General features: G+C 44.9%; 1 protein-coding gene across 1 annotated transcript; it reads right to left on the bottom strand.

The window, feature by feature from the left end:
• Positions 1-240: 240 nt before the first annotated feature.
• LOC144930764 (olfactory receptor 52E8-like) lies at positions 241-1,185 on the bottom strand. The gene has a single exon (XM_078853942.1). It carries the CDS (start codon positions 1,183-1,185, stop codon positions 241-243), a length of 945 nt encoding a protein of 314 aa, XP_078710068.1.
• Between the last annotated feature and the right edge of the window lie 16,057 nt (positions 1,186-17,242).

Genomic DNA, 17,242 nt, shown 5'->3' with positions numbered 1-17,242 from the left:
GGGAAGAGGTGGGTCAAAGTGTGGGGCCTCAGGTGTCCAGTTACCGGCAAAAAGAAATGTGGTAACCTTGTGAGTTGTACATCGATGGAGTCCCTAGACTGTCAGGTTGACACAGCACTGTAAGGTAAAGAAAGGATTTTATGTCTCCAGTCACTGATTCAGGGAAGAGAACCGAGCACCATGTCAACCATGAGATCTCCACAGAGCTTGGTCTGAGAGCCAGAGCACCAGAAGTAAACTTTATTCAATATGAGTAACGTGCCAGATCAGCCTGTCCCGGACCTGTTTGGTCCTCACCCCGTAGATGATGGGGTTTAGCATGGAGGGCAGTAGAATGTACATGTTGGCCATGAGAATGTGGAAATGCGGGGGCACATTGTGACCAAACCTGTGTGTGAGGAAGGAGAAGAGACCTGGGATATAAAACACTAAAATGACACCGAGGTGGGAGCCACAGGTCCCAAAGGTCTTGAGCCGGGCGTCCTTTTTGGGGAGGCTGAAGATGGCCCTGAGGATCTGGATGTAGGACACAGTGATAAAAGACACATCCAGACCAATCACCAAGAATGCCACAGAGAGGCCGTAATAACTACTGATGCGTATGTCAGCGCAGGCCAGCTTCACCACGGCTATGTGCTCACAGTAAGTGTGGGAGATGATGTTGGTTCTACAATATGGCCACTGCCTCGCCAGGAAAGAAAAGGGCAGGGCAAGAATGCTGCCACGCAGCACCACGGCCAGGCCGATCTTGGCCACAAAGCGGTTGGTCAGAGTGGTGGAATGTCTCAGCGGATCACAGATGGCCACGTAACGATCCAAAGCCATGGCCACGATGATTCCAGACTCCATCACTATACAGCAGTGAATGAAGTAGAGCTGGGTGAGGCACAAACTAAAATCGATCTCCCTGGAATTGAACCAGAAGATGCTCAGAATTTTGGGCACGGTGGATGCAGACAGGACCAGGTCGGTGACGGACAGCATGCAGAGGAAATAGTACATGGGCTCATGGAGCCTTGGCTCTGTCTTCACGATAAACAGGATGGTGAAGTTCCCCAAGAGGGTGACGGTGTACATGACAAAGAAGGGGATGGAGATCCAGACGTGGGCTGCCTCCAGGCCAGGAATGCCCAGCAGGATGAAGGTGGAGGGGCTGGAGAAGTCGGTTGTGTTGGAATCTGACATGGAGTAGGAGAGAAGGTCTTCAACTTTGAGGAAGAACGGTGTCGCCTGCATCTACTGTAAATTGCCTCGACTTGCTGTATGTGCGCAGAGTCTAGGGTGGTGGTCACATGAGAAATGCCTGGAAGGAGAGACAATGCCATTATGAGACGAAACATGCACAACCGGAGACTGTTCTCACGGGTGAATCAAATTGATCACTTTTCACACACTGGAAAATGGCATTTTCTTTATTCAAATAAATGAATTCTGAATAACTGACTCAGATAACACCATTCCATACTTGACGGTGCTCCATGGGTCTATAATTCCTACACGCCATGATGTGGGACACCTTAATAGGCACGAGGAGGAAACGTGTGTGCGGATACTGGTTATCCGTCATTGTTCCTTCATTCAGTGGAAGCCAAGCTAGTGAGTCCATGCTGTCTGGACTTCCCCATTCACCTGCTTGCTCATTCGCAGTAGTGGCTGTTCGGATATAGATATTCAGGCCTGTTGGTAAAGGCCTGTACTCGAAGAATTTAGGTGTATTCTTATAACTTGGCTAGTTCTAGAGGTATAAAAGAAAGAATCAAAATCACTGTCTGCCGGTGTAAGGGCCTTCTCTTACTGTGACAGTCTGAGGCCCTGTTCTTAGGCTAAGGCCTTTGGCTAAGCAGCAGAGGCAGCCATAAGCTGGGAGGCGACCGGTCACCTCCTCACATTCCAAACTAGTCACATTGAAATAAGGTGCTATTGGGCTGTTAGGATACAATCCTGTCCTGAGAGTGTCTGTTGCCTCCGGAGAAAGAGAAGTGCCTAGAAAATGTAAAAGGAAACTTAGTTTGATAGCATCCTGTCTGGCAAGAACTCACTTATCCATAGCTAGGATTTGAAATCCTCACTTCTGTATTGTTTTGTCATTAGAGTTCCCACTTTGCTATTGTTTGTCTGTATAATCTCTGTCTGGTTCTGTGATTGTTTCTTTCTGCTGTATAATTAATTTTGCTGGGTGAAAACTAAATAAGGTGGTGGGATATAATTGGTTACATAATCATGTTACAATATGTTAGGATTGGTTAGTTAAATTTCAGGAAAATGATTGGTTAAGGTACAGCTAAGCAGAACTTAAGTGTTACTATATGGTCTGCAGTCAAATTCCTGACCGTTCTCTGTTAACAGTAAACTATTAAAAAAAAGGAAAAGTTTAAAAATTTTTCACAAGGTGAGGAAACAATGGAGAAGCTGGTATGTGATTCATTACAAAAATGTCGAGGAATATAATTAATGACAATCAACAACGTTTTGGTAAACAGGTTTTGTCAAACAAACCCAATTTCATTCTTTAGTGAGAGTATTTGTTTAGTTGATCAAGGGTATCTGAGGCATTTCATTTCATGGGAAAACCTTCAGATAAAAAATGAACACTCTACAACATCAGTAAAGCATACTTTAAATGGACTAAACACTGGCTAACTGACAGATCTCAGAAGGCAGATGTCAACGGGCCATTGCCAGCGAATGGGGGTGCTCAGATTGGTGTTCTGCCGCGATCAGTTCTAGGCCCGAAGCTATTCAATATTTTCATCAATGATCTGAGAGCAAATAGAAAATTACTACATGGCATTGGTGAAAAAACGTTCTGCACAATGGTGTATGTAATCTACCAGAGAAAAGCAGCACAAGGCCTAATGGCTGGAATGTGAAGCCAGAGAAATTCCAGTGTGGGGGCCAAATATTTAGCACTAAGAATGATTAACAATTGGAACAAACTGCAAAGGGAAGAGGTAAATTTTCCAACTACCCATATCTCCAGAACCACTTAAACAGCTACAGCAGCCTGGCCATAACACTTCAGTGCAGACAGTACTTACACCGATGACAGTGGTTCATCCACCAGTGTAGGTAATAAACCTCCCCTAGAGTTGGTAGCAAGATTGATGCTGTCTACTCCAGGGTGAGGATGACACAGCTACATCTCTCAAGGGTGTGGATGTAATTACTGTTGCCAAAAAAAAAAAAAGGCAAATCCAATGTTCGACACCAAACTGGGAGGAGAGGTAGATACGCTGGAGGGATAGGATACAGAGGGACCTAGACAAATTAGAGGATTGGGCCAAAAGAAATCTAATCAGGTTCAACAAGGACAAATGCAGAGTCCTGCACTAAGGATGGAAGAATCCCATGGACCGCTACAGACTAGGGACCGAATGGCTAGGCAGCAGTTCTGCAGAAAAGGACCTAGGGGTTACAGTGGATGAGAAGCTGGATATGAGTCAAGAGTGTGCCCTTGTTGCCAAGAAGGCCAATGGCATTTTGGACTCTATAAGAAGGGGCATTGCCAGCAGATCATAAGACGTGATCATTTCCCTCTATTCAACATTGGTGATGCCTCATCTGGAGTACGGTGTCCAGTTTTGGGCCCCACACAACAAGAAGGATGTAAGAAAAATTGGAAAGCGTCCAGCGGAGGGCAACAAAAATGATGAGGGGACTGGAACACATGACTTCTGAGGAGAGGATGAGGGAACTGGGATTGTTTAGTCTGTGGAAGAGAAGAATGAGGGGGGATTTGATAGCTGCTTTCAACTACCTGAAGGAGGTTCCAAAGAGGATGGATCTAGACTGTCTCAGTGGTAGCAGATGACAGAACGAGGCGTAATGGTCTCAAGTTGCAGTGGGGGAGGTTTAGGTTGGATATTAGGAAAAACTTTTTCATTCGGAGGGTGGTGAATGCGTTCACTGGAATGTGTTGCCTAGAGAGGTGGTAGAATCTCCTTCCTTTGAGGTTTTTAAGGTCAGGCTTGACAAAGCCCTGGCTGGGATGATTTACTTGGGGATTGGTCCTGCTTTGAGCAGGGGGTTGGACTAGATGACCTCCTGAGGTCCCTTCCAACCCTGATATTCTATGATTCTATGGTTTGTTGTATTAGGAGAGGCATAGAGAGCAAGTGATGGGTGTGTGATACTACCAGTCTACTCGGTGCTGGCTATGTCTCAGAAGGAACACCGTGTCCAATTTTCTTCACTGCTATATAGAAAGATGTGAAGAAAGTGGAGACGATCCAGAGGAGAGTGAAAAAAGATGATCAAAAGGATGGAATGCAAGTCATATCAACAAAGGCCAAAGGAACTGGTTCGGTTTACTTTGGAGAAAAGGAGATTAAGAGGGGACGTGATAACGCTCCTCAAATACAGAGCACATGACAAGAGGCAATGAGTTCAAACTACAACAGAGCAGATTTAGATTAACTCTCAGGTCAAAACTCCGAACTTTAAGCACAGTAGGACAATGGAAGGGGTGCCTCAGAAAATAATGAAAGCTCTTTCACTGGAGGTTTTCCAAAGGAGGGAGGATAGCCACCTGGTTAGATACAACAAGTCCTGACTCTTGGCAGGGAATCAGGCTAGCTGACACTTGAGGTCCCTTCTCACCCCGTGGCTCTATGATTCTGTGATGTAAACTCCTAGTTTCGACCAGGCCTTAGGCAAACACAGGTCAAGAAACTTAATACAAGGGTAACTGGGTAAAATGTAATGGTCTGTGTTATACAGGAGGTCAGACTGGATGATCTAATGGTCCCCTTTGACTTTAAACCCTATGAATCTATCAATGAAGAATGTAGATCAGGCATTTATATTTACTCTTTCTCACAACACATGAATAAGGGAACATAAGGACATAAGAATGGCCATACAGGGTCAGACCAAAGGTCCATCTAGCCCTGTATCCTGCCTTCTGACAGTGGCCAGTGCCAGGTATCCCAGAGGGAATGAACAGAACAGGCAATCTCCAAGTGATTCATCCCCTGTCCCCCAATCCCAGCCTCTGGCAAACAGAGGCGAGCGTTACCCTCTCAGCCCATCCGGGCTAACAGCCTTTTTTGGACCTATCCTCCATGAAATTAATGAGTTCTTTTTGAACGCTGTTATGGTCTTGGCCTTCACAACATCCTCTGGCAAGAAGGTCCACAAGCTGACTGTGCGTTCTGTGAATAAATACTTTCTTTTATTTGTTTTAAACCCACTGCTTATTATTTTCATGTGGTGACCCCTAGTTCTTGTGTTATGAGAAGGAGTAAACAACGCTTCCATATCTACATTCTCTACACCAGTCATGATTTTATGGACCTCAATCACATCTCCCCTTAGCTATCACTTTTCCAAGCTGAAAAGTCCCAGTCTTATTAATCTCTCCTCATTCAGAATCCATTCCATACCCCAATTCATTTTTTTTTGTCCTTTACTGAACCTTTTCCAATTCCAATACAACTTTTTTGAGATGGAGCAATCACATCTGCACTCAGTATTCAAGAAGTGGGGGTACCATGGAGAGGGAAGATGGTATTATCAGTCCTATTATCTATCCCAGTCTTAATTATTCCCAGCATTCTGTTTGCTTTTTTGATTGCCTCTGCAAATTGAGTAGATGTTTTTAGAGAACTATTCACAATGACTCCGAGCTCTCCTTCTTGAGTGGTAACAGCTAATATAGATCCCATCATTCTATATTAAGAGCCTTTAGTGAGGGACCTTGTCAAAGGCTTTCTGAAAATCTAAGTAGACTATATCCACTGGATCCACATGTTTGTTGCACACCTCAAAGAATTCCACTTGATTGGTAAGCATGATTTCCCTTTCCCAAAACCATGTTGAATCTTCCTCAACAAATTATGTTCATCTATATGTCTGACAATGTTCTTCTTTATTATGGTTTCAACCAGTTTGCCCACTACCGAAGTCAGGCATACAGGCCTGTAATTGCCCGGATCACCTCTGGAGCCCTTTTTAAAAATTGGCATCAAATATAATATCCCCCAGTCATCTGTTACAGAAGCTGTCATTTATGGTGTCAACTGCATCCCATCCTGAGGTGAGCTGAACCCAGTCAATATGGGGATAATTGAAATCCCCCATTATTATTGATTTTTGAAAAAAAATTCAATATCCTCTCTAATATCCCTCAGCATTTAAACTTCACTATCACCATCGTGATCAGGTGGTCAGTAATATATGCCTACCCCCATATTCTTATAATTAGAGCATGGAATTTCCATCCATATAGATTCTATGATACAGTTTGATTCATTTATGATTTTTACTTCATTTGATTCTATGTTTTTCTTCACATGTAATCTCACTCCCCGACCAGCATGACCTCTTCTCTCCTTTTGATATATTTTGTGCCCTGGTATTACTGTATCCCAATGATTATCTTCATTCCACTCAGTTTCTGTGATGACTATGATGTCAATATCCTCATTTAATATGAGGCACTCTCGTTCATCCATTTTATTATTTAGACTTCTAACATTGTAGAAGTTGTAGCATTCTAGAACATGTCTGGGACATGTTGAAAAATTGTTATTATTCTTCGGTGAGGAGCCCTAGCACTTTCCAGCAGATAAAAGTCAGCTAACAGACCCCCTCCCTCATCAAAAGCCAGGGCCCTGAGATGCAAGAGGAGGCGGTGACAGTGTCTTTGCATTCACACATGGCGGGCTCCTGAGGTCTTTAGTCAGTTCTTACTCCAAGGTCAGTTTTGTCTCAGTGGGGTCTGAGTAAACTATGGCCCATGGCCTCAGAATTTCAGCTTGTCTTATACATCTACTAACACCTTTCATCCTGAAGGATCCACTCTGCAGCTGCCTTGGAGCAGAGGCCATCAACCAGCTGGGGAGCCACAGCAAAAAGTGATATTTTGTCCTGTGGTACTGGAGGAAATTCATCACCCTTAGCAAGGTCTTTGAGATGTTTCATGGGTGTGCACAGCAGAAAGGACCACAGACTAACACTCCATCCCTCCACACACACATTACATTAGGTTTGTCGAGCTGGTGAGCTCCTCGTCAAGAGATGCAGTACCTGTGGATCCTGAGATGGAAGTGTCTTTCCTGGGAATCCCCCTCAGGTAGCCATGTCCCACACCTTTCTCACCCCAGGATCTGCAACAACATCAGACAAGAAGAGAAGACACAGGCATCTGCACTGTTTATAATATGGCTCTGTGTAACCCCAGGGGATTTGCTCAGCCTCTAGGGGAGAAGTGGCATCTGAATGAAAACAGGCCAGAGACCAGAGATACTCTTACCAATCTCTCTCTTTCCATGACTGCACTTCTGTATAAACAGTAAATAAGGGGCCTTCCCAAAGGGAGATGAGAGCTCTTGGGCTCTGTGCTGAGTCAGAGAGGAAACATCTGCTCTGTGTATTTGTGTATATTGAACAATTATAGTAGATTAGTAAGAAAACGAGGGACAATGTCTATGTCTCCATAGGGTCTGATATCCCATAAATCTGCAGGCACACGGGCCTTATGCTAAGTGATCAGAGATCAGTAATTCTCATCAGTCACTGTCATCATGTTGTGCAGCACCTTTCATTTAAGGATCTTCAGAACTCTTCGGAAAGGAAAGTCACCATGAACATATCCCCGATATGCAGATAGGAAAACAGAGGCAAAGGGACACATGACTTGGCCAAGGTCACTGAGAGAATGACAGACAGAACCAAAGAGTCCTGACTTCCCTGTCATCATCACGGTCTCTCTGTCAGTAATTGAGCGCATGATAAGAGGGAAATGGTCTAGAAGGATTTAGTCATTGGTGGGTGTGACAGACTTCCCCAGGGTGCAACCAACCACTGAGCCCTCTTGTATGTCAATCTGTGCCCCCCTCTCACATTGTGAGGCTGTGGGAAGGCACAATCAGTTCAGTCCTTTGTTCCTTTGGTGTTTAAAGGTGTTGACATGTAGGGGGAGTGAGACCAAGTGATGACGTCTCTTCCACTTGTCATAGCTTTTATCATGTGAAGGGAACCTCATTTTTCCAAGCAAAAGCCCTCAGCACAGTTAGTGGAAAAGTACAGGCACAAGGTGAACTGGTCACATACCCTTGTATTCTTTGATAATTCATGAACATCCTGGCTAGAATGTTCACAGGAACGTCCATCAGATGGGGATCATCTTTGGCCTATTTTGTTTCTTAATGGGCCATAACCTTGAATGGTTCATCGACCATGTGCAGCTTAGACTGGATGTAAATTACCTTGTGGGTGTTACCCAGGAGAAAACACATTTGAAATACTGGTACATAAGCTAAATGTTCATAACTTTAGGTACAAAAATGATACATGCATACACATAGGGTCATGATATTCAGCAAATCATACCAGTTCCATTGATATATTACATAATATACTTTGTAAAAAACGCCTCATAATCAATCACCATCTTAAATATGGGGGGTGCCACAATATTTCTTTGGGGCACACAGAGTCACACACACCGTTAATTGACTGAAGGAATGTTAGCCCCTGACTAATGCGGAGGCCGTGTGCCCAAGGCCCCCTTTATGTAAGTAAGGGGCTAGAAGCGTGGCCCACTATCCCACTGGCTATCGGGCAGTAGTGGCCACCCATTCAAATGTCAGAAGAAAGGCTTCGGGAACATCTCCATGCCCCATCTTCATGAGTCTTAGTGGGAGGACAGGCAGTAAATATCCTGGGTTGAGGTCCTGTAGAGAATTAACCAAAGGCCCTGCTGGCTGGTGGAATGCTGCTATTTGTTGGACGAGCACCTGCTGCTGAGTAGCCGACTCCCGCATCACGGCGTGTTAATGGGCAGACACCTGTGGCTGTTTGTATTGCTGTTCTTGCTGTGCAGCTTACTGCTACTGGCTTTCTCGGAGCCATTTCAAGACTATCCAAATCCATGGTGGTATCCGCTAATTTCAGGTCATTAGCACGCAAAGGCGATTGAGGGGAGAACCATACCCTCCTCCAATCTGCTGGGTTTAGGCCTCTCCTCAGGCCTGAGCCGCTGCCCACATTCACCTCCACGTGTGAGAGGGTTGGGGAACACCCCCTCCAGTACGGGGTGAGTGCGCCCCATCTCTCTCAGGATATAGTGGTTGGGGGCATATGTAACCCATGTCTGAGTCTTGCCCACAGGCCCGAGTCAATAGACTCATCCTTATTAGCTGGGTAATAAGGCCTAATGGTCAAAGTCATTGTACTTACCCTTCATAGCTGGGCAATGCAGCCCAATGGCCGCACTCCATAGATTAAAGTCACTGTGTTTGCCCTTAATACCTGGGTAGCGTGTCCCAATGGCCAGAGGCAATAGATTAGCCCAGGTCAACACGCAGTAAGGCCCCATGGCTACAGTCTATAAATTAACTGCTGTAAGTAGGGCTGTAGGGCCCGGTGGCTACCATCGGTAAATTGAAAGAAGTCACTAAGGAAATGAGGACTAGTGGCCACAGTCAGTAAATTCTCCCCTGTCAGCACAGCTATAAGGACTAGTGACCAAAGTCTATAGATTTTCCCCTCTTAGCAGGGCAGTACGGTTTAGTGGCCACAGTCAGTAAATTTGCCCCCATTAGAAGGGCGGTAAGGCTTTGTGGCACAGTGGTGTCAGTCAGGAAGGGGGCCACCATGTAAAAAAACCAGGGTTGGCAGCCCGGGTAGGGGAGTCTCAGCCCTCCTTCTCCATTGGACCCCAGCCCAGGGCCCTGGTAGTGGCTGGAGCGTATGCCGGCGAGTCAGTGGGGGAGTTCTGGCTGAAACACACTGACTCAAAAGTCCAGTTCTCTTACTAAGCCACTATCTAATCCCCCTGGGCTGCTTCCTGCTGCAGTTCCTGCTGCCGTTGTCTGGGCGTCCAGGGTGGAACTGTGCTCTCCAGTTTGGGCTGTTTCTGGCAACTCTGCGAGGCCTCTGTGATTGCCTTAGCATCTGCCTGGGTTGATGTGTCTCCGATTCCCCCAGTGTCAAGCTTCGCTTGAGCCTTGGCTGGAGCCACTGGCCTATGTCCTTCCACCCTGGCAGTCAGCCCCAAATTAAGCTGAGCTGCTCCCTTTTATCCTCGTGTTTTTGAAGCATGCCCAGTAGAGTTGAGGGGCATGGCTTCTGCTGGTATGGTGCTGAATTATTATGAATTACTAGAGTTGTTATGAATGAATGCAGTGAGCCTGATGTTGGTATCACTTGACATGTCTGAATTTGCTCGAGGCTTCTGGGAGCAGGTTCTCTTAGCATCAGGCAATTGATATGGAAATTCACTGGCTGACTCTATTCTGTGTGTATGTCCTAATACCGACCTTTGTCAGGAAATATGCAAAGCAAAAAAAAAAAAAAAAGTAGTAAATATACGTTCAGTGAGCTGGGGAAAGATGACCTGGGGAAAGATGAATCCTGTCAAAGAACATCACTCTAGGACCTTGAAGAAATCATTGATGAGAGGGTAAACAAGGAGCACTCTTTTGTCAATACTAGGATGGGTTTGGTCACAGAGACCATCTGGAGACTGTCACTGGATGTGTTGGGATACCACTGAGAATGACCCCTCTGCCAGAATGGGCACCCTCACCTCTGTCTTCTTCTTGAGCCAGACCCTCCAGGTCTCATCCAGCACAGAACCAGAGTTAGGTCCACTCCCCGCTGCAGAACACAGGTACCGAGATTCACTCAGCCATGGGGCTTCTCAGTTCAAAGGGACTTGCCCCAGCACTCAGTATACAGCCTTTCTGGGAGCCTGAACCCCAGATAAATTCATCTCACACCGTATAACATTTTATTCAGTGTGAGTTCATATTATTTGCCCTCTTTCTGGAAGTAAACAGAGGTATGTAAAGGTTACAATTTCTTACACTGGGTTTATTAATAAACAAAAGTGATTTTATGAAGTATAAAAAGTAGGATTTAAGTGATCAGAACAGATTACATACAGAACAAAGTAAGTCACTATGCAAAATAAAACAAACATGTAAGGTTAAGCTTAATCCATTAAGAAACTGGTTATATGTAATATCTCATTCTCAAAGATGTTCCAATAAACGTCTTTTATAGATTAGACTCATTCCAAGTCTGGGCCCAATCCTTCCCCCTGCTTCAGTCTTTGTTAGTTCCAGCAGATGTCTTAGGTGGTAAGCAGGGGTTTTCTCATGACTGGCAGTCTTCCTTCTCCTGATCCCCACCTGGATATAGATTGGCCAAAGGCAGGCATCCTTTCTCCCAGTTTCTCCCCCCTCCCCAGCCCATCTCCTCATGGGAAAGTAGATGTTTAAAGATGGTTCCAGGACCAGGTGGCCTGATCACATGTCTCTGAGATATCCATGTCTCTATACTGTATGGGCTGGCCACACGTCCACAGGAAGGCTACATGAAAACAGAGCCATTCACAGCTTCTGTTTTCTTGCTTAAGAGTCATCAAGTTTCTGAAGTATCCTTAATGGCCCTTGCTTTTCATAATTACATAAGTTATTCAAGTGTATACCTTATATTTCTAACTTCAGTCATAGAAATGTTACATGCATACAAATAGGATAAACACATTCAGCAGTTTACATGCTTTATAATGATACCTTACAAGGGGTAATTAGCATAAAGTGTATTCCAGTTATGTCATATTCATATGTATAAGCATATTTTCATAAAGCATATGGAATGTACCGTCACAGGTCCCTCCTCTCCAACTCCCTTCCAGAATATCAATTAGGAGAAAATTAGTAATGAAACGCACATAGGGCATGTTTCTGAGAAATGTGACAGAGTAGGAAAGCTTCTGCTTCATGGGATCCTTGTAGGACTTTAAACCAGAGGGTGTCTATGCAGCCAAGGCCTTGCCTCGGGGGATCTTCAATAGACCTGACGGCTGAGAAGAGAAGTGAAGAGAAGAGGTCTTCATTTAGAATCGGTAGTTATGACCACTTTGTTTGCCAATCAGGATAGTGTGTAAGGCCAACATACTTACTGGGGGTTTATGCTTGGGGAATTGAGGCTCACTAAGGAGACATGCATTATATAACCTTAAACGGCTTGTGTAATTCTTTCTCAGATACGCTCCTGAGCACCAGGTAAATTGAATCCGAATTCTCACTTGTACTGATGAATATTCTGCCCATATCAACTGCTTCCTCAGCCCACAATGTAGGGTTAATCCTTCCTCATCCAGTGCGGGGCGAGTGTGCCGGGTGACATCATCACACACAAAATAGGTGACCCACTGAAAATGTCCCTTACTTTTCTTCATCAGCAAGTATCAACTGTGCTTTCTGTTTGTCAGACGTCAGCCTCACACACATTACTGGATCAACGGACTTTTTGCCATGGTTTCTGGGGGGCCATTCATCCCATCAGTCATCATAGAATCATAGAATATCAGGGTTGGAAGGGACCTCAGGAGGTCATCTAGTCCAACCCCCTGCTCAAAGCAGGACCAATCCCCAATTTTTGCCCCAGATCCCTAAATGGCCCCCTCAAGGATAGAACTCACAACCCTGGGTTTAACAGGCCAATGCTCAAACTACTGAGCTATCCCTCCCCCTCAACATAATCATCATATTCATGGCAAATCCCAAAGGAATGTAGCCGCCTTGCAAACCAAGCGCAGCCCGGATCGATCTCTGGGAAGGTGATTAAAGGGGTCTGTCAGGATTCTCTCCCCACTCTGAACTCTGGGGTATAGATGTGGGGATCTGCATGAAAGACCCGCTAAGCTTATTTCTTCCCGCTTAGGTTAAAACTTCCCCAAGGCACAAATCCTTCCCTTGTCCTTGGATGGTATTGCTGCCACCACCACCAAGTGATTGAGACAAAAAATCCAGGAAAAAGGGCCACTTGGAGTCCCTCTTTCCACAAAATATTCCCCCAAGCTCCTTCACCTCCTTTTCTGGTGGGGTGGGGGAGGCTTGAGAATACTATACTAACCCAATGGCTACAAAGTGAGCACAGAACAAACCACTGGGTTTTTAGGACACTGAAAATCAATTAGATTCTTAAAAGAAGTATTTTATTAAAAAAAAAAAGTAAAAGAATCACACTTGTAAAATCAGGATGGAAGGTAACTGTACAGCGTAAATAAAAAGATTTAAAACACAGAGGATTCCCCTCTGACTTTGCTTTCCAGTTACAGAACAGGCATGAAATTACCTCTTAGCATAGGGAAAATTCACGAGCTAAAACAGAAGATAATCTAACACATTTCGTTGCCTTTGCTCACAGTTTCTGTAACTGAAAAGTATCATTCATAGCCTACAGGACTAACCTGCTTGCTTGCATATCTATATCTATATCTTTTCTTAGAATTTAAGTATTTGATGTATTGTAATAGGTGTATAGATTTATATTAAAATAAGTTTTGCTGTAATGCAAGAGACCTTCAGGCCATACCCTGCATGTTAATCTAAGGCAAAGTTAGCATATCGATATTAAGACCTTTTACCCAGAAAAGTAAAGTTGATCTATATCTTCTTCATGAAATAAATAATTCTCCATGCATATGCCTATGACCTTTTATCTAGACGAATAGACAATAGAGAATGACATTTTTTTTCAATCTTGTACCCACATACTTAACACGTACACCACTAGGAAACTTATGTGCATTGTGACGGGGCAAGTGCTGTATTAAAGTAGTGAGGAACAGGTATGTTAGCCCCAGGCTAAACAAATCCCTGGTACCATGGTAACCAAATGGCAGTTGCTCCAGGTGAATCAAGACACGGGGGGCCAATTAAGATCCTTCTAGAAAGCAATGGAGATAGCTAGGTTGATTGGGACACCTGAAGCCGATCAAGGGCTGGATGGAACGAGTTGAAAGCCTCCCAGTTAGTCAGTGAGGCGCAAGTGTCAGGAGCTGTAGGAGGAAGCCGTGCTGTTGGAGGAACTAAGTAGTACAAATCCATATGAGGCACAAGGAAGGAGGCCCTGAGATAACGGTGAAGGAGATATTGAGTGGGGGCTGCTGTAGGGAAGTGGCCCAGGGAATTGTACATGTTCTATTTCCAAAAAGTCAGCTACCATAGCTGATAGCTTTAGGGTCCCTGGGCTGGAACTGGAGTAGAGGGTGGGCCCGGGCTCACCCCTCCCTTCCCTGATTAATCAGTGAGAGTGGGAGACAATAGAAATTGTGCAAGGGAGGGTTGCATCTCCTCATCTCCCTTGCTGGCTTATGATGAAAATGGCTCAGTAGGCTGTGAGCCTTGCCTCTAGAGAGAGAAGGGCTACGTGGAGGGTCACAGTGGAGGGTAACGTGGTACCCACAGAGACAAGGACAGAGCTTTGTCACAGCGTATATACCTGTCCTCAATATGCACAAACATACTAGCTCACGGAGTAAGCATACTCTAACATTTTGTGGGTGAGGAATGAAATTTGGGCAGAGGAGGAAGGATTTCCATCACCTTCTACTATAAAAGAGGTGACCCACCTCGATAGAGTAGTCCATTTCTATTCTTACTTTTTCTATTTCTAATCTATCTTTCTCTATCACTTCTATCTATCAATGATGACTACTATGATTAGTAGGATGTATCTGGTCTTCTTAAACTTTCTAAGTTTCAAGGGAACTAGGCAAACTTTTATCTTCTGATCAAACAGATTGGTGAGCCAATAAGCATACTAATTAATATTAATAATTAGTTATTATTAATATAATTAATTAACTAAAATAAAAAAAATAAAATTCATAAATTAAATTATCAGTACCCCCTAAGTCAGGGTACACATTTCAGGTATCATTTCAGAAGATGGTTTACCTGCGTGGTCTCTCTCCCTCTCCAGAGAGGGAACATCTGGCCAGGAGGGATTTTATGTTACTGGCTACATAAAGGGTTGTTACCCTTCCCTTTATATTAATGGCAGCATCTGGATGTATATTTGTGCAGTGGCAGCCTTTCCTGCCACCAAAACTTTTCTTGCCCACTTGATCGCTGGCCATGTAGAGGACGTCCTTGGTATGCCCAATTCAGAATTTGCTGGTCTTTCACTCTAATAATTTGTCACCAGTAAGAAAGCTGCCAAAACCTACACAGGGCTGATGGGGACAGTTGCTGGCTTCGAATAACCTCAGTCCTGATCTTGTGCTGCCCCTTCGTACGGAGCAGCTACTACGGGACCATGAGCATTGAAGGTGTCAGCCTGGAGTTCCTCAGCCTTCCTCATCTCCCACTCACATTCCTACCTCCTGAGGTCCCCTCCAACCCTGATGTTCTATGATTCTATGATAGTAATGGGCAGGGAATTAGTTTTACTGGGATTAATACAAAGACTAAGGCACACTGCTTTTGGCCTAGCCGGATGAGCTCTCAGGTGCAGCAATTCACAGTGCAATTGCCACTAAGTTTTGGGAATAGTGCCTTCAGCATTTATAACTGGCACCTAAAGTGGGATGCACATTAGAAGTGGAAGAGAGAAGGAGGTGTGTGAGTGGGTGGAGTTACAAAGGAAAGGGAGCGATGGAAGAAAATGCACAGAGAGAGAGAGAGAGAGAGACTTGATATGAGATCCAATAGAACACGGATTTCCTGCCTCTTCCATTCTGTGGCAAAGTTTCCAATGGAGAGACAAACCCTCTCTTTGACCCCAAGCCAACACTGCCTGATTCAAGAAACATTTCCTTCGGGGAGCCTGGCTGGATCAGTCCAGGAATGAGAACACTCAGGGAAACACTGAGGGCAGAGGAGCCACATTTGGGTGAGGAGAACATCTTGTGGACACCTCCCTGCCCAGCCCCATGCCCCTTCTACTCGCAGTCCCCGAGCATCCCTGTAGCAGCTCAAGGTTTGCTGTCACAACCCTGCTCAAGCTCCAGCTGCTGGAAGCCCAACGGGTGACTTTGTTTGGGTTCCAAATGCTGGATCCCTGCGTATTTTTATGATTTCCTGATTAGGAGCCATGCTGAGGCCCTGTCTCTGGCTCTGGGTTTCCAGGCCCACTCTCAGGGTGCAGCTTCCCTTCAGTACCTCTAGCACAAGCAGTGTGAGCAAAGAGTAGAGGAAAAGCCAAAAGATATAAGGATACAGATGATTCATCTCATCAAACATGAGTTATTAGTTATGACACCGCATCAGAAAGGTCTATGCAACTGCTGGCCAATAGACCCAAATTGATATTCCGTCTGAGGAGAGATTAAAATGACTGGGACTTTTTGGTTTTGAAAAGAGACGACTAAGGGGGGACATGAGAGTGTAAATAAAACCATGAATGGTTTGGAAAAGTTCAGTCAGGAAATGTTATTTACTCCTTCAACTAACACAAGAACTAGGGGTCAGCCAAATGAATTAATAGGCAGCAGATTTAAAGCAAACAAAGGAAGTATTTCTTCACAGTTGGTGGAACTCTTTTCCAGGAGATGTTGTGAAGGTCAAAACTATAACAGGGTTCCAATAAGAACTAGAGAACTGAATGAAAGATAGGTCCATCAATAGTTATTAGCCAGGAAGACAACGCCATGTTCTGTGTGCCCCTGGCCTCTGTTTCCCAGAAGCTGAGACAATAGGGGATAGATCACTCAGAATTTTCCAGTTCTGTTCATTCCCTCTGAAGCACCTGGTATTGGGCACTGTTGTGAGCTAGGATACAGGCCTAGATAGACCATTCATCTTACCCAGTATGGCCAATCTGATGTTATATGGACCCCAGATGTGTCTGCCCCCCCGCCTTAACCCACTGTACCCCACTTCCCTCCCAGACCCCACTCCCCTCCCAGAAGGCCTGATGGGGTCTCTCTCTCTCTCTGCAGAGTTAGTAACAAAGTAAGGAGATACATGAAATGTTTAAACCGAACCAGAGCCAAAAGATGTAAGAACATCTTAGTATGAGACCTGAGTGAGTGGATTATTAATTTAATTGTATTACTTGTATATAGGAATGTGATACTGTATTCCTGTCAGCTAGTTGCTAAGTTATCTGTTAAAAACATAAGATTTCAAGAGCCTAACTAGCCCCTGGAAGTGCACATGCATCAAGGTGGGTGTGAGGCGGTAATGATCCAGTGAGTGATATGCAGAGGGGAGGAGAGGAGTTAGCAACAGGGGCGGGACCTTGGTGAAAGAAGTGGGCATGGCCACCGGGATCCTGTTACTTAAAATTAGAAAGGAGGAAACCCCATGAGTTAATGAGTTCTATGTAGACAGATGCCCCAGTTTGTCCCACTGAAACAGCACAGTAAGGCCAGGAAAGGATTAATGTCACTTTGACTGTGCAGTCAGTGATTCCGGGAAGAGGGCCCAGCACCATGTGAGCAGCCAGCTCTGCTCGTTGCTTAGTGAGAGAGCCAGAGCACCAGGAGAAAACT

This window comes from Lepidochelys kempii, chromosome 1 (assembly GCF_965140285.1).
Source record: "Lepidochelys kempii isolate rLepKem1 chromosome 1, rLepKem1.hap1, whole genome shotgun sequence".
Lineage (NCBI taxonomy): Eukaryota > Metazoa > Chordata > Testudines > Cheloniidae > Lepidochelys > Lepidochelys kempii.
This window is presented reverse-complemented; position numbering and strand designations above follow the sequence as displayed.